Here is a 23,530-nt window from a genome sequence, read left to right on the forward strand (position 1 = left end):
TGAGCAGGGAGGGAGGAAAACAGATGAGCAAGGATCTCTGTACAAGTCACTCCCTGGGGCTGGGCCTCAAACCACTGGTTTCAGATCGCCCACCAACAGAGCAGAGGTGGCCTTTCCAGCAGGGGTCTGGGCCTGCCCCTCAGGTGCTCAGCATTGGTGCCCCCGCCCGCCTGGCTGGGAGGCTCACCGTTAATAACCTCCTGGCGCTCAATCTCCCTCTGGCTTAGCCCAGCCACCACGTCCTTGCCCACAGTATGCTGCCAGTTTTGGGCATCGGGCTCCGGCTCCAGGTCAGACAGCTGGCCCAGGTCGTCCTCCAGGAGGTGGGGGAGGAGGATGTCTGTGCAGAACCCCAAGCTGGGGGACTCCACGCTCCTGGGGGAAAAACGGGCAGCTCAGCTCACACACAGGGCTTGTCCCTCTGGCCCCTGCCCTTTCCACCCCTGCGCCCTGGGGACACCATGGGGCCAGGAGGAGACGCACTCCCAGTCAGCTACTCAGGGCTGGGTGGAGCGGCCAAGTGGGACAGGCCCAGGGACCCAAACAAAGGCGTCCCTGCGCCCACCACTCACCTGCGGCCCAGTTTGGGGGTGAAAGGAGGGGTTGGGTTCTCGAGAGACCTGGGGAGAGAATGTCAGTCCTCAGCATCCTTTGCGCCTCTACGCTCAGCCACTGCCCCCTGGACGTCAGCAGGCAGAGCCTGGGGCCCACCTGGTGGAGAGGCTGGAGGCCGAGGACGAAGCCGACTGGTGGAGGCGCGCAGCTTCAGCAGCAGCGTCCATGTCCACGTCACTGCGAGATCGCGGCACGTTCTCCCCCTTGCGAGACCGCTTCATCTCTTCTCGGCCCTTGAGGCTCTCGGAGCGGCCCAGGCGGATCTCGGAGCGGGAACTGGGGGTAGGGGGAACGACGGGAGACCCTGAGGTTGATATCCTGGCCCACTGCCAGCCAACCCTTCTTGTGGTTTTACAAATCCCTTCCTCACGCTGGCCTCGCTCAATGGACAGCGCCGCTCGTCTTCCTCCTGACCAATCGAGAAGGGATCCCAGCAAGACAGCAGTTTCTTTCTCCTCAAGAACTGCAAGAACTGGCCTCGTAGCCCCTGGGGTGTTAGCAGCCTCTCTCTTTTGCCCCCTGCTTTGACTCAGCTGGAAAAGGCCCTTTCCTTGGACAAGGCCTCCAGGCCACTACCACTACACACTCCTTCTAGGGTTCTCCCCAAATTCTATTCTGACCCCTCCAGTTGTGATGCGGGTTTCTCCCATTCTTATCTTGATAGAACCCTTGCAAAGCTTCCACTTCCCTTTGCGGGAGCAGACTGGCTCAAGGGGACACCCCAAGAGACTTGTTGACAGATGGGCAGACACTTGCCCCCTGGCTGTCACGGCTGCCCACAGCGTGCTTGATGTGAGGCTGGAGACTGGCTCTTGCTCTTTTTGAGCTCCGCAGTGTATCAGTCTGGAGACAGCTGGCATCTCAGACCTCTCGCTGCCCCAGGATGTGCCTCCCCCAGGCCCCTGCAAGGCTGGCTCGCTGCTGACATTATTATTAATCTGCATCCTCCTGCTCTGCTCGTAGGGCTGCAGAAGGCCTGGAGATGTCTGTGGAGCTGAGAACTGCACAGCAGGCTTGCTGCCAGGAGGGAGCCAAATGGCTGGGTCTCCATCCATCAGGTCTCCCAGAACTGCCAGGGGTTCCAACTGGAGCTCACCTCCTGGGGTCCTGAGGGTCTGTCCAACAGAGCTAGAAATCATACTGCCAACCCATTCCCATGCCAACAGCCGCCTCCACCAGTCTGTCGGAGCAACCCCAGCCCACACTGGAAACCCAAACCCACTGCCATCGACCCAACCGCTCTTTGAATCCCCTCTTCCAAGCCCCAGGAAGTGAGGCACTCTAGACCCCTCTGGCCAAAGTTCCAGGGTACAGCCTCCCAAACTGGAAGTGCTGAGGACAACTTCTTACTCCCCAGGCTGCAACTAGCTTATGATCATCGAATCTTAAGGCTTACAACAGAATTAGAGTCCTGGTTACGGCAAATTTATGCAGCAACTTCAAGAATACAAGTTTGCAAATACAAGTTGGTCTTCACTACTTTCCTGAAGTTTTGATGTATCACATTATAGGATAGACCTACAGCATCAAGCCTACTAGAATCATCATATATAATAATTTCCTCAGCAATATTAAAACTCAACTTCCCACCCCTGTACAAACCTAAGCCTATCTTCTTGCTAATTTTCTGTCTGTTCTCACTGTGGCAAACTCTATGAAGATTATAAACTGGAAAGAGCATTTTACACAGAAGCAAGAATGTTTGACTTAGTTTAACAATTCATCAACCCAGAGGGGAAACAGTTTCAATGCCTACACAGCTACAGGCAGGCTTGTCTGTTTGCCTGCGAGCTCATGGGCTCGCTCACAGACCTGAGTGTACAGAGGAGGAGGGTTATCTCCCACACACGAAGCAAGGGCACTGTTGACCATAGGCAACTTTCACGCTGAGCAATGGCTAGGGCAGTTCGGGCAGGACTTGGCTGTTGCCACGTCACAGTCTAGCCTGTCCAAACATCTATTTCAATACCAGAAGAGACTGACGAGAGGCAGAAGGGGAGGGAAGCACCTGCTCTGAATCTTGGATGGAACACCATCTGCCTTCGGAGCGCCGTCCCACCTGCAGAAAGACCTCATCCTGAGCAGGCTCCCGTCCACATCACAGGCAGGCAGAGACTGCCTTTGGTCTGCCTGGGCGTTTTCTTTCCCAGATTCTCCCCTGTGTCCTCCAGAAAAGTCTGTCTGCTCTATACTCGTCCTATTGGACTTCCTGGTCAGCTGCGTTGACTGTAACCAGTCCCTTGTTGGGATGCAGGCTGCTGAAGACTGCAGCGATAGATCCACAGGGGATCCGTACCACCAGCACACAGCCTGCCAGCCCTCCCAGTTGGCCTGCTCACCAATACACAGAGCTGGCCTTGTGAGAGAGTTGTTTATTGTGCCAACCTGGCTGATAAACACCTGAGGGGTTAATTGAAGGGCGGAGAGAGAAATATCGTTTGGTGAGCCTCGCCTTTCTAGTTCTTGGGTTTCTTGCTTTGTGATGGTCGGACCAGGGTGCAGTTGCCTTAGCTAGTTCCCTGCTTCAGCTGGCAAGGCTCACTTCCTGCAAGACATCCCTGAGAAGTCACACAGACCTACCCTGATGCAGCCCTGAGTGCTGGAGCAGCCATGTGGAGACCCCTGCCAGCGCTGAGATGCTTAAACGTTCACTGATCAGGCTTTCCTCCTGCAGTCGGCATTACAGTGTGTGTTTTGTGAGATGGAGGATGACTTTGTGGATTGGTGTCGGACATATGGGCTAATGTTGGACTTGTGCAGCACTGGGTTGGGATGTTTTCTTGATGTGCACTTACCCTTTATATAAAACTCTCTTATACATATGAGTTTCTGTGGATTTGTTTCTCTAATGTACCCAGACTAACAACCCTTACCTGAAACACCGGGGGAGGCAAAGCCCTAGGGGGTCAACTTTACAGCCCAGCAAGAAGGGGTCATGGTGCTGAAATGCACGCCCTGGTGGCACACCTCGTCCGTGCTCCCCCTGGACGGCCAGCCACTGCTACCTGTCACTCTCCAGCAGGTCCTCAGGGAAGCTTCCCGTGGAGAGCCGCTGTGTCCCGGGTTCTGGGACATCGTATTGCTGGCTGTTCTCAAAATGCTGAATGATGTTCCTCACGTTACCTGGTTTGACTAGAAGCAAAAAGAACGTGAAGTGTACTCTGCTTTCTGATCCAGGAAGCTGCCTCACGCCCGCACTCCCCTGTACCCTGGAAGACAGAGGGGTGAGCAAGCATGACAGGATGGCACGGGGTGAAGTCGCGAGGGGTGGGTTCTCATCTTGGCTCTTCTGCTAACAAGCTGGGCAGCACCCTTCCTTTCTGCACTCAGCTTCCTTGTACATGAAAAAAGAGGGTGGGGGTGGGCTGCCTGTTCTGGGAGCGATCGTTTGGCTCTCACATTCTTCACTGAAATGACTAGATTTCCCCCTAAGACCCACATACAGGCTTAAACAAACCACCACCACCACCACCACCACCACAAAAAGCCAAGAGGGCCAAAGGCCTAGCTACATGCATCGTGGCCATATTGCTAAATTATACCAGGCCTTTGAAATATGCAGGCCACTTCAGTTCATGATTCCTGCCTTTCCCTGGACGGTCCTGCTGCCTGGCTCTCATCTCCATCAGTCAGGTCCTTTATAGCCACTGAGGGGCGGCCCAGAAGGTTGAGAGGCGAGATGCCACTCTTGTCACTCAGATGCCAGCCTCCTTTCAAAGCAAGGACAGAAGAGGGCCGCTCTTGACCTTGTTCAGAGAAAGAGGGGGCAGGTGAGAATGAAAAGGCATAGAGGAGAAGGCAGACCTTGGGGGCGCTGACTCTCGGCAAGAGAAAGGAGACAAGGCGTCCATCTCAAAGCCAGCTAGTTTAGTTCTGAGTCCAGGGAGGCTAGACTAGGGGTGAGGCTTGAAATGCTGCTTTGTCGGAGCCCAGTGGGCAGGGTAAATGGGAGCAAGGCAGCAAAACACCCAGGGATCCTGCCCGTGGCCTCGGACAGGCTGTGGTGACTGTTACTCCATTATGTTTACACTCAACTTCGACCTGGGCCAGATGAGCTTCATGCTGTGCACCCGGGCCGCAGGACAAGGCAGGAGCCAGACTCAGTGCTGTAGCTTGAGCCCCGGGCTAGGGTGAAGTGGAGCCTGGGAAAACACCCTATGACCAAAAGCCACTGACTGACTCTGCTGTTCCCTTGGCCCTGGGCCGCCTGGAAAGTCAAGTCATTTTCATAAGGAGACTAACTACGACCCAGAGGAACGGGAGAAGAGTCACGCAGTCGTTGCTCCACACCCTCCGTTCTCTGAACGGCAAATGAAATCAAGCTGAGTTCTGTGCTATTCACAAGGACTCTCACTAACAAACAGGGAGTCTAGGTGCTGAGCCTAAATGTCACCATTATTTTCTAGTCTTTGGGTCTGGGAACTTTAGAGAGAATTCCAGACCAAATTGTTGCTGTTGCCAGGCCCTTTGAAGGAGAACTGCTCCATTGGGTTTCCATGGCTGGGATCTACCCAGGAACACACAGACCTAAAACATGTTAATCACATGTGGGCCTCGTTGATGGGAAATGACCCTTAAATCTAGGTCCTAAGCTCCTTGTGAAGGTATACCATATTCTTAAATCCAGGTGTGTACTTACACATGTATACGCCTCAATGTGTATGCTGCTAGGTATAACAGAGTTGGCATGTGGGTGTGTCTGTGTAAACTACATGATTCTAGAACTTACTACATGCTTTAAAATGTATTTAGGATCATCTTTTAAAACTGTTGCTAGTTATACAGTGCTGGCAAAACTAAGAGTAAAAACAAAGAAGGCAGTGCTATGCTGAAGGTCAGATAATGTAAATAAAAACAGCCCAAAGCAAAACTGTTTGAGACCTACCAACTTATGAAAAACATTTAACTTAAGAAAATCCCAACTTATTCTGAGTGAAAATAAATGTCTGAGTCACTTCCCCCACTCACTGTGGGTGATCCTGGCTCCCAGCAGCCCCACAGGGCAGGCTAGAGCAGCCCATGGCTTTCCCAGACAGGGACTCCTTACGGGGTAGGGGCTCTTGTCTTTCTCTTGGCAGCGGCCGGTGGTTTCAAACTGCTGCCCCATGGCTAGCAGCCCGACGCATAAACCCACGACGCCATCGGGGCTGCAAAGCTGAAGGGTGCTTCAATTTGTGAGCACTTTCCCTATTTACATCCCACCCTGGGCTCCAGGAGCCCCGGTCATGGAAGATGATGGGAACACCGAGAACAACACAAACCAAAAAGCCCGAGGCTGTGGAAACCCGAACCAAAGGCCAAGAAGGCTGGCCTTTGGCAGAACCCCCAGGATGAGCTCTACCTGGGGGTGATGGTGGTGGGGTGTCTGGTCCCAAGAGTCCTCAGGCATGAGTTTGTCACACACAGCAGCTTTAGCAGCACAGAGGGAAGTGTGAGAGGAGTGGAGTGAAGGGATGGGAAGGAGGGGGAGAGACAGAAGGGGAGGCAGACGAAGGAGGAGGAGAGAAAAGATTTGGGGAATGGAAACTCAATGCGAATGCAAAGAAAAACCCACAGAAAATGAGCCTTTTACCTTCCACAGGGGACAAGGGAATATGAAATGCTAAAAGAAAAACAAACAAAAACAAAAGTAAACCATGAAAAGTCAAATAAATGTTTCAAGAGCCAAAATAAAAATCACACCAAGCTGGAAAATGGAAAGGCAGTGGCAAAAATCTGGGCTGATCTATAGGAGTCCCTCCAGCACTCCCACCCTAACCCCCACTCCCCATGCAGCAGGTTCAGAAGAGGCAGCAGGCCAGCCCAGGTCCCCACAGAAACTGTGAGCTAAGATACTAACTGGGAGGGGCAGCTACAATTCCAGACAGATGCAGAACTGGAGGGAGATCAACTGAGTTTTGGGTAACTGATGACACCAGGGGAACCTTGGCTTCCAGACCTGACCCCCACCCGGCCTTTGGCAGAACCCCGTTCTCTACAGTAGTAACTCAAGTCCCTACCGAGGGGCTGGGGCTACTCCCAACACTCAGTACAGGCAAGTACCTTGAACGAAGGTGAAAGGGCGTATGTAATCAGTCAGCCGTCGTTGCTAAGGGGCAGATAGATATTCCTCCCAGGCTGCTCTGAGATCCTAGGAGACCCAACTACGGACACCCTGAAGCGTCGGTCCGTACCCCAAAGAACTGGCACTGGAGGTGGCGAGTGGAGCAAGTGACCAAACTGACAGGCGGGCCTGTGACTCCCAGAAGAGGTGGGGCCCCTGCCAGCACCCTGGTCTGAGGGAGTGTGAGGGGGCGGCCGTCCCTGCCTTAGGAATGCTCAAGGCTGCTGCTCCCCCCCAGATACTCACTGCTCTGGGAAGAGTTTTTGGGCTTCCCAATGTATTTGAGAATGGGGTTTCGCTTCTTGTCCTCCAAGGCATCCTTGTCCTTCTTGGAGTTGCTGCTCTGCTGAGACAGGAGGCATGGGGGTTGGGAGGAGGTCTCAATACCCAAACGAGGCAACAATCTCTGCCTCCCCACCTATGGTCCTCAACAGCTAACTGGAAGGTGGGCTCCTGTTTGTACCCTAACCACAAAGCTGAGTTTGAAGGCAGCTGCTTCCCCAGCCTGCCTCATGCAGAGAACAACGCTAGTATAGCTCCGTCACCTTCTTGGTCTTGGGGAAGAAAGGTAGCCACTTGTCCTTGTCAGGGGCAGCCTGGGCCTTTTCAGCTGGGTTGGAAGGTCGTGCCTCTCGAAGTCGGATCCCAGCATGGCTCATGTAGGTGTTGAGGGCAAAGTCCATGGGGGCACTGTTAGAGAGGAAGCACGCATCGTGACGCAGGACATTCTGGCCAGTGTTCCCAGCTGGCAGATGGAAGGGCCAGAGCCCTGCTCCAAACCACCTCATTGCCACTCCCCAGCCGACAGTGAGTTTAGAATAACCAAATTCGATATGTAGGTAGGGGGCCGTCCCCAGTCCTGGCTGCTGTGGCTCTAGAGAAACTTCATTCTCTTCCTAACAAAGGGATGGGATGCCAGTTCCCTGCAATGTGAGCAAACTAGCCACAGGCAGACCTGAGGGGCAGGTTCCCGTCTAAGCGCTTATCTTCAGGGGTGTGCGTATGTTAGGGGTGTGTACCAGGGGAAGGGGGGGGGGATGCCCGCCCATGCTCAGCAAAGGCTTAGTGTCTTCACCCACCCTCTCACCCCAGCACAAACATCAATGGCAACCTGTCCAGAGCCCTGTGCACAGAAATGCATTTGGCCCTCTGCCCTGCAGCCAGATTATCCTGTGTGGATTCGGTGTAGCAGATGCTTCTGTCCTGGCCCCAGTCTCCTGACACAGACTCTAGCCCATTTCGCTTCCTGCGTGAGTGTGCACTCTCAGGGGATGAGAACCATGACAGACATGTGCGTGTGCCGCAGGCCTGGCCAATACAGCCCCATTCCACTACTTCGTGGGGGTGGGGGTGAGGGTGGGGGGAGGGTGGAGCAGGGCTAACGTGGGTGGAAAACAGAAAGTCAGGTATGGGAATGGGACTTTCCGACGCAGATGCTCCTTTGATGCTGAAGAAGAACACCAGATTGAACGTGCCCCGAGGGAACCGCTCAGAGGGGGTGGGGATGAGGAACACCAGTCCAGGTTCCCAAGGCTGAACCTATGACCCAGGGGGTGAGCTCACACATCCACCTGGGAACTTGGCTAGACTGGGGGTCCTACAGTGCTGGGACGCCCCAGTGATTGGCCGAGCCGGAAAGTCCGGTAGCTCATGCTGCCTCCCTCCTCTACTGGATTGGGAAGTCGACTCACGTACCTCCTGTCTTCCTCGTACTTGGACCTGGAACAGAAAGAAAAGATGACTCAGACTACAAAGACAGGCCTGTCTGCTGGCGTGGACACCGGGGAGGGTAAGGCCTTTTTGGAGGAAGAAGGGAGGGTTGACAGGGATGAGAGGACGAGTGTGATAAGAAGTCCCACTGAGTGCCCGAGGGCATCTCTGCTGCGCAGTCCAGCTGGGGACACCTGACCAGCTGCAAGGAGGGGATGCGGCAAGCTCAGGGCCAGGCTTCTCTCTGCTCCCACCTAGAACGCCAGGAGAAGGGCTGGGTGGCGCTGAGGCAGGAGGAAAAAAGGTGAGGGAGCAGAGAGGATTGAGGCCCGATCCCAAGAGACTTATTTAAAAGAGGAATGATCACGAGTAGGGAAAGCTAACTTTTGCGTGCTCCCTGTGGGCCAGGCATGGTCAGGTCTTGCCGCCATCCCTGAGTGCCAGGGGGAGGGGTGTCACTGCCATCTGACTGTGAGGGAGACGCAGGGTTCAAGCCTCACTCCGTGAGAGGTCTCTGGTCTCTATCTACCACACGCCAGACGCACGCCAGCACTTTCCTCCTCAGATGCTCGCTCGATGCGCAAGAACAACGCCACATTTAGCACACCCAGAGCCACAGCCAACGTGCCACAAGCCCTGAGGGAGTCTCGGGCCTTTCAGGACTGTGCGTCACAAACGGGCTCCGGACTCCTCTCGCTCTCATCCCACACGCCCTTCTAGGGAGTGCTCCTATGACTTCTATTGCCAAAATGTACCTGCAGCCTCTCTGCTTTTCACACCCTCAGCCATTTCCACCGGGATACCCACAACGGTCTCCTGACCCCTGGCCCCAAACCCTCCCATGCTCTGCCCACAGCCGAGGCTCACACGGCTCTAGCGGCTCCCCGTCTGTCCGCCCTCGGAGAGTGGAAACCAAAGGGCACAACGGTCCTGAAGGCGCGATGTCACGGCCCCTCCATTACCCCTCTGTCACTGCCACCTACCACCTTTCTCAACCTACCCTGGCTACCCTGGTGTCCCCTCTGCTCCTCCAAGACGCCAACTACGCGATGACTTCTCCCTGGCTGTTCCCTCTGCCTAGAATGTGCTTGCCCCAAAAGGCTTCAAGGAAAACGCCTTCAATTCTTCAACTGCTCACGTGTGATTTTCTCAGCGAGGCTCACTCGCGTGATAACACTGTTTAAAACTGCAGCCCACTGGCTGGGGTACTCCAGACTCACCCCAGCGGCTCTATTTTTCTCTAACGTACCACGTAATTTACAACGTAATGGCTGTCTCTTCCCGTTATCATGGCAGTGCCCCAAATGCTTGGCACTCAGCTGAAACTCTACGAGCTGGCAGAGAGAACACAGATTATCTAACCCAGCCGCTGTTGTTTTATAGCTCAGGCCCAGAGAGATGAAATGGCTTGATCAAAAGCACACAGCCACATTTCGGAGAAGTCGTACGGGGGGCTGAAGAACTTCCCATCCACCTCCCACCTCCTCACTTGGAGGTGACCCCAGCTAAGCCTCGCTGTTGCGGCCTGTGGTCTTGGGGAAATGGAGCTGGAAGAAGGTAACCGAAGCAGTTGTACTAGGGGCCTGTGGAAGTTCAGTTAGCTTAGGTTTCCCATGGGATTAGTCAAAATGGAGCCATTTCCCTTAACCCAGTCAGTGCTGCCTGCCTCCTCAGGAACTCGGCCCCCAGGAGACTCCCAGTGCGGGTCGCTGGGCAGGACGGGAGAAAGCTCAGGGAGAGGAGCAGAAGGGGAAGCAGCAGCTCACTCGGCTCCTGGAGCCTGCGGTTTGTCAAAACCACCGGATTACTCCAAGGGGCTCCAGGCGGTGCAACTTCCTGGAACCCTGCACCGCAGGACTCTCGTCATCTTTCAGGGGAAGGAGACTTGGGAAGAAGTGTGAGAGAGGTGAGAAGAGAGTCCCACACATATGCCAAAGCCCTGCGGCATGTTCATGCGGTGGGGGTGGGAAGTGGACTCACAGAATATCTCCAAGGGCAGCCAGCTGCTTCTCGGCCACCTGGCGCTCGCGTAGAGGGTCCCCATCCAGGTCCAGCAGGTCGTTTTCACCGTACAGGCTGCCCAGGCCCAGAGTGCGCTTTGTCCTAACCCAGAGAGAAGGAGCGCACCAAACACTCTGGACCCTGGATGCCCAGAGAGAGACGTCTCTCTCTCTCTCTCTCTCACACACACACACACACTCTCTCTCTCTCTCACACACACATACACCCCCCCCCCCCCCCCCCCCCGGGGGTGGGGTCAGAAAAGGATACAGAGGCGGAGGGCAGGGCACACCTGTAGTCGTGGATCTGCTCCTGGATCTCCGGCATGGCTGCCTCCTGGGCGTCACCGAGGAAGCAGCGGACATCCTCACTGTTGCGCAGCCGCAGGTCTGTCGTGGAGGCCAGACAGGAGAGAAATGGAGTAGGGGAGGGGGCATGGGGAGTATGGGGGGCAGGGAGAGGGCACCTCAAAGCACTTCTGCTCGCTGGAACAGGAGAGGTGGCTCTCTGGCCTCCTGTCAGCCTGGCCGACCAGGACACTGCTGACCGTAGGGCTTGAATCCTGATGCCCACGCACAAAGGCATGGACCAGAAGATCTCCTGGAAGCTCCCTCTCCATTAGAAAGACTAAAGCCCCTCCCATCACATATGCCTGACACCCAAGCCCAGGCCTGAGGGGCTCATGACCCTGCTAGTGCTCCAGGCGGCAGAGAAGCACTTCACACTCAGCAGAACATGAACTCCCGGCAGACCCGGAGAGATGTCTCTTCTCTGCTCCTGCACCCAGCCAGCCCCAGGGAGAGGCTGCCCATGCTCACATCACTTCGGTGCCGGCTCTGTTCATCCATCCCCTGTGCTGTAAACCATGTTTCCAAGTGCTGCTCCCAACTTCCACCCTCCAGAAAATCTCCGGGGATTAACTTCTCAGATGGCATCCTCTCTACCTGTCCACTTAGCTCTCTACTCATACTTCGGATGAGAAGGAGCCATGAGGCCCTCATCCTGGGCCAGCTTCCAGCAGCTTCTAAAGCCACCTCAAGAGTCTGGGTTTGCAGGAGGGAGTGACTTGCTTTCAGTGTTTAAATTTTTTTTTTTTTTAAGTTCACGAGGAATTCTGATAATTAGGCTTGGAAATCCCAGTTCAAGACCAATTTCCTCTTTACAGATGAGCTCCCCGAGGCCCAGAGAGTTACATAGAAGGATGTTAGGAATGACAAGAGCCCAGGTGCCCTACCTCCATGTCCCAAGTCTTCCTGTGAGAAGCCCTGGGCAGGCTCGCCCACAGGGGCTGTGAAGTGTTCTGCAGGAACCGGCCCAGGACTCTTTTCCCCACTACTCGAGCCCATAGACAGGGACTTCCCTCTTCCAGCCTCTGGAGCCCCCTGGGCGCTTGACACATGAAGGAGCACTAGAGCAAGACCAAAGCAGCAGCCAGCTCACCAATTTCTGCCTGCAGCATCTCTGGGATCTTCACTCGCAGAGGCTATAAGACAGAAGCGTGGGCAGAAGTGGTGAGGCCCACACACTCATGGGCGTGGGGGAGACCACGCAGGGCAGCTCTGCGCTAGATACACCTCGCCTTTCTTCTCTCACCTCCCCCCATGCTTCCCTCTCCAATGTGGGCCCCGGGATCCCAAGGGTACAGGGCAAGCTGAGAAGGCAGTCTGAGCATGTCACATGCCATCCTTCCACTCTTCATTGAAAGACCCAGGGATGCTGTTCCACAAGTGGACTGGTGAGCATGTCAGCTCTATGATGGGCTTCCTGCACAGCCCACCCCCCAGCCCCCACTCCCAAGGAAAAACTCCTCAAAGTTATCTATTTTTTCCAACCGGCTGAATGTTTTGGCTTTTACTTTGAGAATCACCACAAGGGAGTAGCTCACTACCCACCAGAGGGAAAATAGCAAAATCCCGAGGAAACAGTGATTATTTCTCAATTTCTTCGCCCTGGTACTCGATTGCCAAGAGCTTAGTTGATCAGATCAGGATGTCTACCGTGGGAAATACATGCTGCAGGGCCCCGACACAGTGCTTGTCTGCCTGGTGCCCGCCTGCCGACCCCTAGCCCTGTCGCCGGGCAGAAATAGCAAGTCACACTGAACTTCAGACACCTGGGTTCCCCCTCTGGGCTCAATACTCTACATCAGCTCTGTCTCTGGGCTGCGATTTCTTCATCCCAGCGATGGGCAAGGCAGGGAGGCTTGGAGGAAACCAGACTATGGATTCAGGGGTGAGTAAATAGGATTTGGTGTCATCTAGTCCTCTCTCCCAACACTTTTGAGAGAAGCAGTGTGTTTCCGACCTTCGTTAGATGTGGAACACAAGAGGCATCAGTCTTTTGAGAAGAAGGTAAGGAACAGAATCAAGGAATTGTAATCTCTGAACTGTCTACCTTTACCCTCCAAATTTTGCTAAGCTTTCCTGTGCTTCTTTCTTAGTGGTCCAGAGAGTATAATCAAATCATGACACTCGATGACTGCCTTACCGCATTTTTCTCTAGGAAAATATTCCAGATGTCTTTCCCCAAGCTCCGGGAATCTTTGGGGTTTGTCTGTTGATAAACTTCTGCACATAAATAAAAAAGCTGAGAGAGAGAAATGGGTTAGACGGGGGTTCTCAGCAGGGGGTAATTTCTGTCCTAGGGGGCATCTGGCAATGCCTAGACACATTTCTAGTGGTCACAATTGGGGAAGAGTTTGCTAATGGCACTTAGTGGGTGAAGGCCAGAGATTTGGCTAAATGCCCTACAATATACAGGACAGCCCAGCAAAGCATTCTCCTGTCCAAAGTGTTAACAGGGCCCATGACGGGAAGCCCCAGGCTCGTGGGTTTCAGAAACAGAAGGTAAATAATGCTCCATGCACTTGGCCATCTCCCATGCACTCACTCCTCACTCCTGCACCCTCCCAGGCTCAAAACACTGCAGGTGTGTTCTGCACCGGTTTATATATCGCCTCCCAAGACTTTCCCTGCTTGATTTCTCTTGTGATGTGCCCTCTTCATTCAAGAATGCTTCTGAGACACTTGGCCTGGAACTTACATGGTTGTTCAAGGTCTGTTGAACAGACATTCATTCATTCTAGCTTGTACTATCCCCAGAAAGAAAGAAAGAAGGGGGAAAAAAAAGCAGTCCATGCCTTGGGGAAGAAATTTATTCTGAAAAAAACCAAAATGAAACAAAACACAAAGCCGGACACCAACCTCTCTGCTATGAAAGTGGCTGAGCAGATGGTGCTTGGTTGGTCTGGCTGCTGCCCGGGCACATTCCAGCCTCCACCCTCATGGTCCTATGGTTCTCAGACCCATCGTCGCCTGACCCCTCTGCCAAACTGTTCTGCAGTAACACGGTGTATTTGCCCATGCCCCTCCCCCCCAAGTCCCCATACCGGTCTGTCTCCAATGTCGTTGAAAAACCATCTTCTCAAAGAAAACTTCTAAAATGCAACCAGAATGAGTTTTCCTGGTTTGGTTCTTTCTCCCCTGTCCCTGTATTAATTGTGTCAGGGACAACAAAATAGCTGCCCCTCGAGCTCTGTCAAGGATGAAGCTTCCGACTTACCAGTGGGCTGGGGTCTGCCTGAGAGAAGATGTAACGTAGAAAAACCCCCAGGTGAGCTGGCCGTGACTTGAGTTTCTCAAGATCCTGGAAGATGATGTCGCTCTGGAAGGCAGAGGGATAGGGATGGGAATGGCTGAGGGGCTGAGGCAGCATGGGCATGTGTGGCCTGCTCCAGCTTTAGTTCCAGCACCCGCCCCCCAACCCTCCAGCTTTATAAGCTCTGCCCCCCTCCCCGACGTTCTTCCCCAGCTGACGCAGTCAAACTGCTCTTGTTGAGAGCAGCTTGTATGACTGAAGAATGATGAAAGGAGAAAGTCAGGAAACCGTTACCTCGTTGTTGAAATAACCCGGGTCATAATCTTCCTCTGGGCCAATAATTAAAGGCTTTGAGCTTTGATCTACACCCTGGGAAGGAAAGTCAAGTTGTAGAGATGAGAGGTTAGAGGACAAGGGGATTCACCCCCCTCAGTGAAGTCTGTTTAGTAATAGTGCAGCACTCATAGGAAAGCCACGTGGGTCTGGTAAAAGCTGGCATCTCATCCCTACCCCCAATTTCAGAGAACAAGATGAAATAAGGATTTCCACTCTGTAGGAGGTTAACTGCTTCTGGGTGGGGCAGGGCAGCCTGGTCACATGACATAGGAAGATAGGAAGTGAGTGAAAATGCTCTTTTCCTGTTTGCAAAAGATCTAGGGAGGGAGAGTTAATCAACACAGTTAAGAACCTATCACTCCAGGAGAACCAACAGACAACAGCATCAGTGCAGAGAGTGAGAACCAGACTAGGACACCCTCTCTCACCACCTTTATTCAATACCCTACTAGAAACCCTAGCTAGGGCAGTAAGCTAAGAAACAGAAATGAAGGGCACCAAAAAGGGCAAGGAAGCAAGCAAGCTTCAGTAAAGTGGCAAAGATTCAGTAAAGTGGCAGGATACAAGGTCAGCATACAAAAACTAGCCCACAACTCTGAAAAGGACACGGGGAAACAATGCCATTTACAAAAGCCTCCAAAAGACAAAGTACTCAGGAACAAAAAAGGCCCATACAAAGAAAGACACGAAACACTATTACAAGGAATCCAAGCAGCCCTACAGCAATGGAAAAACATACTGAGTTAGTTAATTGTGCCAGCCTGGCCGATAATCACATGTGGGGCTGGTTGTAAGGCGGAGGGATAAATGGGTGGTGAAGCCTCGCCTTTCTAGTTCTCGGGTCTCTTGTTTTGTGATGGTTGCATCGGGTGCAGCTGCCTTAGCAGTTCCCTGGTTCAGTTTGCAAGATGGATTTCCTACAAGACATCCCCAAGAAGCCGCATGGATCTATCCCGATGCAGCCCTGGGTGCTGGAGCAGCCATGTGGAGACCCCTGCCAGTGCTGAGATGCTTACACGTTCACTGACTCAGCTTTCCTCCTATAGTCGGCATTAGTGCCTCTGTTTTGTGAGGTGAAGGACTTTGTAGACTGGTGTTGGGTATGGGTTAATGTTGGACTTGTGGGCTTGGGCAGCATTGGGTTGGGATGTTTTCGTGATGCATTTTCTTTGCATAAAACTCTTATACGTGAGTTGCTGTGGATTTGTTTCTCCAAAGTACCTAGACTAATACATTATGGTACCTTGGGAGTGGGGTACTGGAGAAACAAATCATAAGATAGAGAGTAGATGTTTGTTTGACCTCTCCCTCATGGAAGTTTTCCATCTTTGTCTAGCCAGAGGTCAGATAAAGCCACACTGTTTACTGGGTTGTTTCTGGGAAGTAGGAAAATAGAAAGTTTGTAAGTCCACTTGCTTCAGTCATTAATGCAGTTTTTGTGGTAAAATTAGGTGCTTCGAATATCGGCTGATATTCAGGTAGGCTTTTACTTGAGTATATATGGTACTAATAAAATCCTGATAGTTATCTCTCACACACTGCTTGATTTCTCTTCTCCTTCTTGTGGACGACTAACTTCCATTTCACCCAAGTTAACACCCACCAACACTCTATCCTACCACCTCCCCACCCATGCACTCCCCTCTTTGCCAATCTCTAGTCTGTTCCCTTTGGTATGAAAGTCTTTATTCTTGTTGTTTTATATATCTTATGACAGTAGCCTCATGTTTGTCTTTTTGTGATTGGCTAATTTCACTCAGCATAGTGTTCTTCAGGCCTAACCATGCCATGCATTTTTGCCATTGTTTCAGAGATGCATATTATTCCTTGTGTACACGCACCAGTTTCTTTATCCAGTCTTCTACTGAAGGGCATTGGGTTGTTTCCAACTTCCTCCTATAGTGAACACAGTGCTGCAAAGATATGTCTGTTCCTGTTAGGACTCTTGCTACTTTAGGACAATGTTGCAGTTTGTTACATTGTCTAAAATTTCTATTCCTAGTTGTTCTCCACAGTGGCTGTGGCCCCACTGTCTCTTTCCACAGATGTAATTAATTTGATTTCTGTGAATCCCATTCGGCAAAGTCTGCGTGTTATAGTCATTTTTTATGTTGCTGGAAAAATGTCTTTGCAATGAAGTCCTCATTGCTCTTGCAAAATTCTATTATGCAATCTCCCTCTAGCTTCACTTCTATCACCAAAGTCAGGCTCTCTAAGTACTGCTCTTCCCATTCCAACCTCCAACTACTCACGAAGCACTTAACATTTGTGCCACCCAAGGGCTCTAGATTCCCATCACCTGTCTAAAACCCAGGAGCCCTGGTGGTGTAGTGGGTTACAAGTGGAATTGCTAACCACACGGTGAACAGTTCAAAACCATCTCCTGTAAAGGTTTCTAGCTTCGGAAACCCACGGGGGCAGCGCTACTCAGTCCCACAGGGCATCTACCATGAGGAGTCAGGACCGACTTGATGGACAGTGGGCTTGATTTAGTCTAACGCCCCCAATAATTGACCTGGCTTTTCTTTCTTTCCTGCCTAGGTCTGTCTTAATAAAATTCTAATCCCCATCTATAAGTCACTGATTAAAAATCAAAACCCAAACTCATTGCCGACTCAAAGTGGACCTACAGGACAGAGGTTCCTGTAGGTGCCCCTGTACGTTTCTGAGACGGTAATTCTTTTTTTTTTTTTTTTTTGAGGCAGTAATTCTTATGAGAGTAGAAAGCTCCATCTTTCTCCTGAGGAGTGCCTGGTGGTTTTGAACTGCTGACCGTGTAGTTGACAGCCCAAATCGTAATCACTCCGCCAGGGCAAGGTCTCCTTTTTGCACTTATGATGAAAAAGATTTCATGTTGCATAGACTTTTCGGACACTTCACTGGACAAGCTTTTCTCCTAAAGGTTCCTCAACTTTCCAAGTATTTTTTTTAAAACTAATTATGGTTTTCACTTTCAATTTTCTCTTCCTCATTCCCTCTGATCCTACAACGTGGGTTCTGCCTCTGGGACCCACTCCCGGCTGACTTGTGTCCACTTTGTTCAGGTCCAAGGTACTCTCCTCAGCCATGTTCTCAAGCCTGGACACCATGCTCAGGATGCCATATGCAGCTATAAAACATGAGACCGGGAAAGGAGCTGAGGTCTGAATCCAGCACTGGCTCATAATGAACAAAGTGAGGCCCAGAGACAGAACGGGGTGCTCAGAGCCACAGAGCTAGGGCCAAGGTGCTGTATTTGCATTTCCCAGAACCATGCTGAATAACCTCCTCTCCCTTAAGACTATTTGAATCCCTGTAGGTCCAGGATCCCAAGGGGGTGGAAATCAGAGAACCACTTCTGGCTCTACTTTGCTCTCTGGTGAAACTTGAAAAGCACTAAGGTTTTGTGGGTAAGATTTTTTTTCAAGTGTTTACATGTGTGCCTATATGATTACAAAAGTAGAATATGTTTACTAAAAGATCAAATATTATAGAACTTTCTTATAGAACATGAGAGTTGCTTATGCTCCCATCCCTCTACTGCTAACCATGTGGAGCACACTCCCATGATCTCACTTGTGTATGTTATCACTAATGCACATTGTTGACAGGTAATGGGGGTCTCGAATCCCTGCCCAGCCTACAAATTGAAGGGCTGGAGGTTTGAACCTACTCACAGACACAAACAGGGGTGGGGTGGGGGGTAGGGGGAGAGAGATGACTGGGTGGTGCAGTGCTTAAGCGCTCAGCTGTTAATGTAAGATCAGTGGATCGCACCCCACTGTGGCTTCACGGGAGAGACCTGATGGGACAGTTCTTCTCGATTCTATCCGATTACTATGATCTCAGAAGGGGTTATGTGTCTTACTTAGGTAGGCCATCCCTACGATGACACTCTGGGGTTCATGTTGGTCAGTCCCTTTCCAAAGTGTTCCCTCATTCACTCACTGGCTTCATGGAGTGCGTAGGCACCAGGCTGGGTGCTTCACACGCGAAGATGAGCTAATTCAAGTGGGGAAATGAGCCTTGTGAATAAATCATAACAGAAGAGCGTGAGGGCCACAACAGACAAAGACAGAACCTTCAACTCTACAGAGAGAAGCCCAATGTAGCCAAATCGCACCACCATCCAAGAGAACTGAGATGTCTGTGCTGTGGTGCGGCTGTGAGGGGGTTACTCGCCTAAGTCCGAAAAAGGAGCGCTCTTGATAAAGAGCCCTCCTGAGTTAAAGGACGTGAGACCTGGAAGCTCTATGAGACGTGAGTCCAGCACACATTTCTAATGGGAAAAGTGAGGCGAGTGTTTGCTTGGGCTGCTTCAAGCCCCGATTGTTCCCTTGGAAGACTTAAGAGTAGGCTCACGATGGGAGGAATTCAGCCTCGGTTTTGTTCATGAGAGGGAGAAAAAGAAAAACTAGACGAGATTCTAGAGACTGTCAGAGGTAGGTTTAACTAACTCACTGACAAACAGGTTGGTTGACTGGTGACGAATTGGCTAAACATTAAGATTATTGTTCACGATTTTCTTCCTGTGCCATCTCCCCCGCCATCCAAAATGACTGTGGGGTTTTACTGCAAATGGGTGAAAGTTTAATGGGCAGACTGACAGTTTTACAAGTCATACACATTTTGTTTGATCTCATCATTTCTCCCCCTTCAGTGTAACATTGCCTATCTCACTTCCTCCATTTTCTGTCTCCACTCTTCTTTCTCCCCTACTGCTTCTGGGCTGACTGCTCTAAGGTGTGTGTGTACCTCACTAGTGTTGTTGTTCCCCCTTACACCGATTGATTGGCTAAAAATTGAGCCATGGGAGTGAATTCTACTCCAGAGCTGAAGCCAGAGCTGGAGGAGCCACCAGTTTCTATCTAACCAGCAACCTGGTGTCCTTTGTGATTCTGATTTTACAACCCACCACTAGGCTACACCCACACTTTGCAAAAAACCACCTTAATGCCTTCTGGTATGGGAAGTAATGTGAAATTGAAGACGACGGTACCTGGACATGCCATTAAACAGCACTGAATGCTGAATGAAGTAACGCTGTATCTAGACAGACTATTCAGTAACAGAGTCCTGAATTCAGTAACCCTGGCCCTCACGCTAAGATAGTGAGCATGGGCAGTCCCTCACAGAAGGGCCACACGGAAGGGATGATAAACCTAGGGGGCGGTATAGCACTGATGAAACATAGCTATCCTCTAGTTTGTAATATTTCCTCCCCTTACTATTATGGTCTTTGTTTTACCTCATTAATCTTGTTAGACCTGCGTATTATGCTCATTTGTCTAATTAAGAGCGCTGGATGCATGATAGCCAAGATAGATAACCCTTCAGAAATACTAACAGGAGTAATAGTTCCCTGAGGGTATGGGAAGAGAGGGGGGAAAGGGGAGCTAACAGCAATGACTGTATAACCCCACTTGAGGGGAATGAAAACAGAATTGCAGGTGAACGGCTACAATGGATGGTGTAAGAGATGATAATGATAATAATAATAATAGATAATAATAAGGGTTCTTGGGGAGTAGGGTTGGGGAAGGAGGGGATATAGGGGAGCTGATATCAAGGAGCTCAAGAAGAAAAAAGTTTTGAAACCAATGGTGGTAGCAATTGTAAAATGATGCATGAACTAACTGAATTATAGATTGCTATAATATCTGTAAGAGCTCCCAATAAAATGATTAATAATAACAATAAGTGAGTGCCTTTCTGGTTCTCATTCTGTCCTCTGGCTCACCGCAGGAGGGAGTTTCAGTCTCAGGGCAGCATATCTCTCACAGCACTATGAGCTGGCATCAACTCAATAGCAGTGCGTAACAGCGGCTACAAAACCACGATGAACCTTAGGCTTCATTGGTGTCTTTGGGAAACAACGGGATCTAGAGTTTATTTTTTAGTTTGTTTGAATTTATCTATTCAATTTTTTGAGTAAAATTTTAGCACACAATTAAAAGAATAGAAAAGGGCAGAAGCTATAAGCATCAGTTTCGGATGTATTTGTCCAGAGACTTTATGAAGGACGCCATTTTTCTCTTTGCAACATAGAAGGATGCAGTCTGCCTAGATGGTTCTATATGCATATTGATTTTTATGTTTACTTTACAATTACAGTACATGATATTGGTTTCAGTTGAAGGCAGTGACTTATGATTTCCTTCAAAGGTGTTAAAGTAAACAGAGCTTACAGAAAAACACCCAGAGAACACTATACGGTGGTCTTTAGGGTATGACGCAAATCACAAGGGTGGTGGTGGCAGAATGAAGCTTAAGAAACACAGTTGTACAAAAATAAGAGATCTCTTCCCAATGTCCCCAACGGGGAGTGACGAAGCTACTGCTTGAACAATGACAGGCAATTCTCGGATGCCAGCCCATCTCCCTGCTACACGGGCTAGGTTTTAGAAGCTTTTTGCATTGAGCCAAACTTGGCCTTCCTGCAACCTCCCGCCCAAGACCCAGTTTTGTCCTGGAGAGTGGTGACTTTGAAATTGGGTTTTGCAGAACCTCAAAGCTCCATGGATGCACCAAAGGAGGGAGGAGAGGGCTGATCCGAAGACAACCTGGGGAAGTTGAGCTTTTTAAATGTTTTACTTGTTTTATTTTAAGATCAGTTTCCTATATTAAGGATCCAAATAAAATTTTGGTAGACGAGAAAACTGAAAATTAGTGTTCTCGGGAAAACAAGGAACAAATCTACTTTCCTTCCTGCACAGACATTCCCCACTGGCTTGGTAGGGTGTCGCAGCGTGGTGGCGTGTGTGCTGTGACGCTGGAGGTATGTCACTGGCACTTCAAATGCCAGGCCCGTCACCCAAAGCGCACAGCTCTCAGTAGCGCTTCCAGACGAGGATCAGGCTGCCCACTGCGGAGGAGTGAGCCACTGAAACCTTCAGACAGCAGCCCGCCATGGTCAGACACTGGAAACCTCGCGCTGGGCTCAGACACAGGAACAATTGTGAGGACGGCACGGGAACAGGACTGGGTGGTGGTTCGTTCCTTTGTACTCTGGGTCACTATGAGTTGGAACCGAGTTGATAGCACCAAACAACAACACAAGCATTGAAGGAAAAACTGGCTCTTGCTCTTCATACCTCATGGAATTCCCGGTGATGCACCACTGACTGCCACAGCACCTGAGCACCCTTCCTTTCATGTATCTGTTCGCACCTTGCTCTTTCTTTTCTATTTGTTCTCCAGGCAAGTGTCTGTCTCAAGTCTCGAGTGTCCGGAACAACTCGGCTTATTCAAGGGACCGACTTGGAGCACTCTCACTTCAGAAAAGGGGAGAGAACTGCACACCCAGGGAGTTCACTCACCTGCTCGCTGGTAAGGGGGACTGGCACTTCCAAGCCCTGGCGTTTGTGGTGTGGAGTCATCCTGGCCATGGTCACGGGGGAGGTGCGAGGACTGTCAAGCCCAGGGTCTGAGAGTACCGAGTTCCGATTCATCAATGACTAGAGGAATGGAGAATTCAGCAAGGGGGCTCATCCAGTTCATTTGGTGGTGACAACCAAACTTATCAGTGAGTATAAATGCACCAGGCATTATACTAAAAGCCCTCGATCATACACCTATTATCTCATTTAATTTTCAAGGCAGGCCTTTGAGCAGATACTGTAAGCCCTCTCGCTTTTTGAGAACACAACTTGGACAGGCTCTATTATCTGCTGAAGGTCCAAGAGTTATGGGTCCAACCTAGGCCGTCCTGGCCTGCTGCCTACATTTCGCCACTGGGCTGTGCTGCTTCCAGCCGCCAAGGCCTCAGGGTCCTGTGTATTTGGGACCTTGCTTCCTCTTTCCTGGCAACTTTCCTGCCTGGGGGTCTTCTCTTTTCGACTCAGCACTTTCCCATGGAAAGACGGGAGCAGGAAGTCAAATACCAAGTTACCCGTTATTAGGTTTGTAACATGCTTAAAATACTTGTTCAAATATTTAATTAACCTGCCTAAGTAAATATTTTGCCAATATCATTAGCCTCTCTTCTGTTCAGTCCGATTTTTACACTGAGTATGCAACTTGAGAACACGTGGGAGGGCTAACCTTTGAGGCCAAACTTGAAGTTCCTGGACCATTTCAGAAAAGCTGAGCTGCCAGTCAGGGAGAACAAGCTCCACGAGGCGAGAGCCAGCGCTGCCACTTCTGACGGGGTCAGGCTCACCGTGCTCACCTGGGACGATGCTGCTCCCAGTCATGGAGGGCTATTGGGGCAGTGACCCTGTAGGTGACTTAGGCCTCTGCTCCCTTACACTCCAAGGCTCGGCTTGCTGGAGTCAACAACAGAGTCTCGTACTGCCTTCCCTACACTGTTGACCAGAGTGACCTTGTGGACAGAAGAGTGGCGGGGGGCCGGGGGTGGGTGGGCACGAAGCTGGCATCTAGGGTGCATCTGAACCCTTCATTTGGAGCCGTGACTAAAGTCCTCAGAACAGATCCACAGAAGTTCACAGGTGACAGCCCGAGGCCTTGGTGGCCCCGGCGAGCAGCAGATCCATCAGGTGCCCAAAGGGGCGCAGCATGTGACCTCACCTTTATGCAGGCCCTCCCCCGCTGGCACTCACCTCGCTGAGGGAAGAAAAGCGGTCTGTCCCAGAGTCCAAGCCGCTGTCCCCCTCCTGGGAATCGAGAGAGAGGCGGCCTGAGGAGAAAACAGTGTCCACAGTAAGGATGGAAAGGAGAGCCTGTATGCTGGGAACCTGCATCCAGGGCAGGAAAGGGAAGCTGCCGCCTGCCTTTGTTTCGCCTGCGTCCCTCTGGCTCAGGATCTCTCCACTCAGACACCCTCCTGGGCAGCCCTGCCCTCCACTGCCAGCAGACCCAGCCCTCTTCTCTCTCTCCACCCACATACAGGCTATGCCACCTCCTAAGTCAGACTCCAGGGGCCGGCCTCACCACCAGTCCCACTCCTCACCTCATCCCCCCCACCTCGCTTCGGGCACCAGGTCTGTGCTGAGCTGCTGAGGCCCTGGTGCCGTGTCAGGCACAGGTCACTCTGAATCGTAAGTGTCACCCTGGCACTTAGCTATTCAATGCTACCATTAGACACACATTTCTACTGCATCAGTTATGTCCGGTCTGCTGTGAATCTGTCCTGCTTTTGATCTTTATTCTACATTTCATCTCCCAATTCTGCCAAGTAGCTAAGAAACACAGACTGAAGATATGTTAGAGACACGGGGAGGGGGCGGG

General features: G+C 51.3%; 1 protein-coding gene across 5 annotated transcripts in view; it reads right to left on the minus strand.

Annotated features, from left to right (window-relative positions):
- Positions 1–23,530, minus strand: part of ARHGEF11 (Rho guanine nucleotide exchange factor 11) — a 72,469-nt gene that overhangs the window by 14,771 nt on the left and 34,168 nt on the right. For 2 of the 5 annotated variants that reach the window (XM_045298403.1, XM_045298402.1), the window contains exons 10-25: positions 22,903–22,979; positions 21,661–21,798; positions 14,321–14,395; positions 13,991–14,092; positions 12,917–13,015; positions 11,870–11,912; positions 10,722–10,818; positions 10,409–10,531; positions 8,414–8,437; positions 7,264–7,408; positions 6,965–7,064; positions 6,188–6,217; positions 3,621–3,747; positions 712–891; positions 573–620; positions 188–375 (exon numbers count right to left, since the gene is read on the minus strand). In XM_045298403.1, coding sequence (XP_045154338.1) covers positions 188–375; positions 573–620; positions 712–891; positions 3,621–3,747; positions 6,188–6,217; positions 6,965–7,064; positions 7,264–7,408; positions 8,414–8,437; positions 10,409–10,531; positions 10,722–10,818; positions 11,870–11,912; positions 12,917–13,015; positions 13,991–14,092; positions 14,321–14,395; positions 21,661–21,798; positions 22,903–22,979 — 1,596 coding nt within the window. The remainder of the gene's footprint in view (positions 1–187; positions 376–572; positions 621–711; positions 892–3,620; positions 3,748–6,187; positions 6,218–6,964; positions 7,065–7,263; positions 7,409–8,413; positions 8,438–10,408; positions 10,532–10,721; positions 10,819–11,869; positions 11,913–12,916; positions 13,016–13,990; positions 14,093–14,320; positions 14,396–21,660; positions 21,799–22,902; positions 22,980–23,530) is intronic. The other 3 variants (XM_045298406.1, XM_045298404.1, XM_045298405.1) reach the window with 2 other exon arrangements.

This window comes from Echinops telfairi, unplaced genomic scaffold, assembly GCF_000313985.2.
Source record: "Echinops telfairi isolate 266 unplaced genomic scaffold, ASM31398v2 ScPeMD7_7425;HRSCAF=8463, whole genome shotgun sequence".
Taxonomy (NCBI): Eukaryota; Metazoa; Chordata; class Mammalia; order Afrosoricida; family Tenrecidae; genus Echinops; species Echinops telfairi.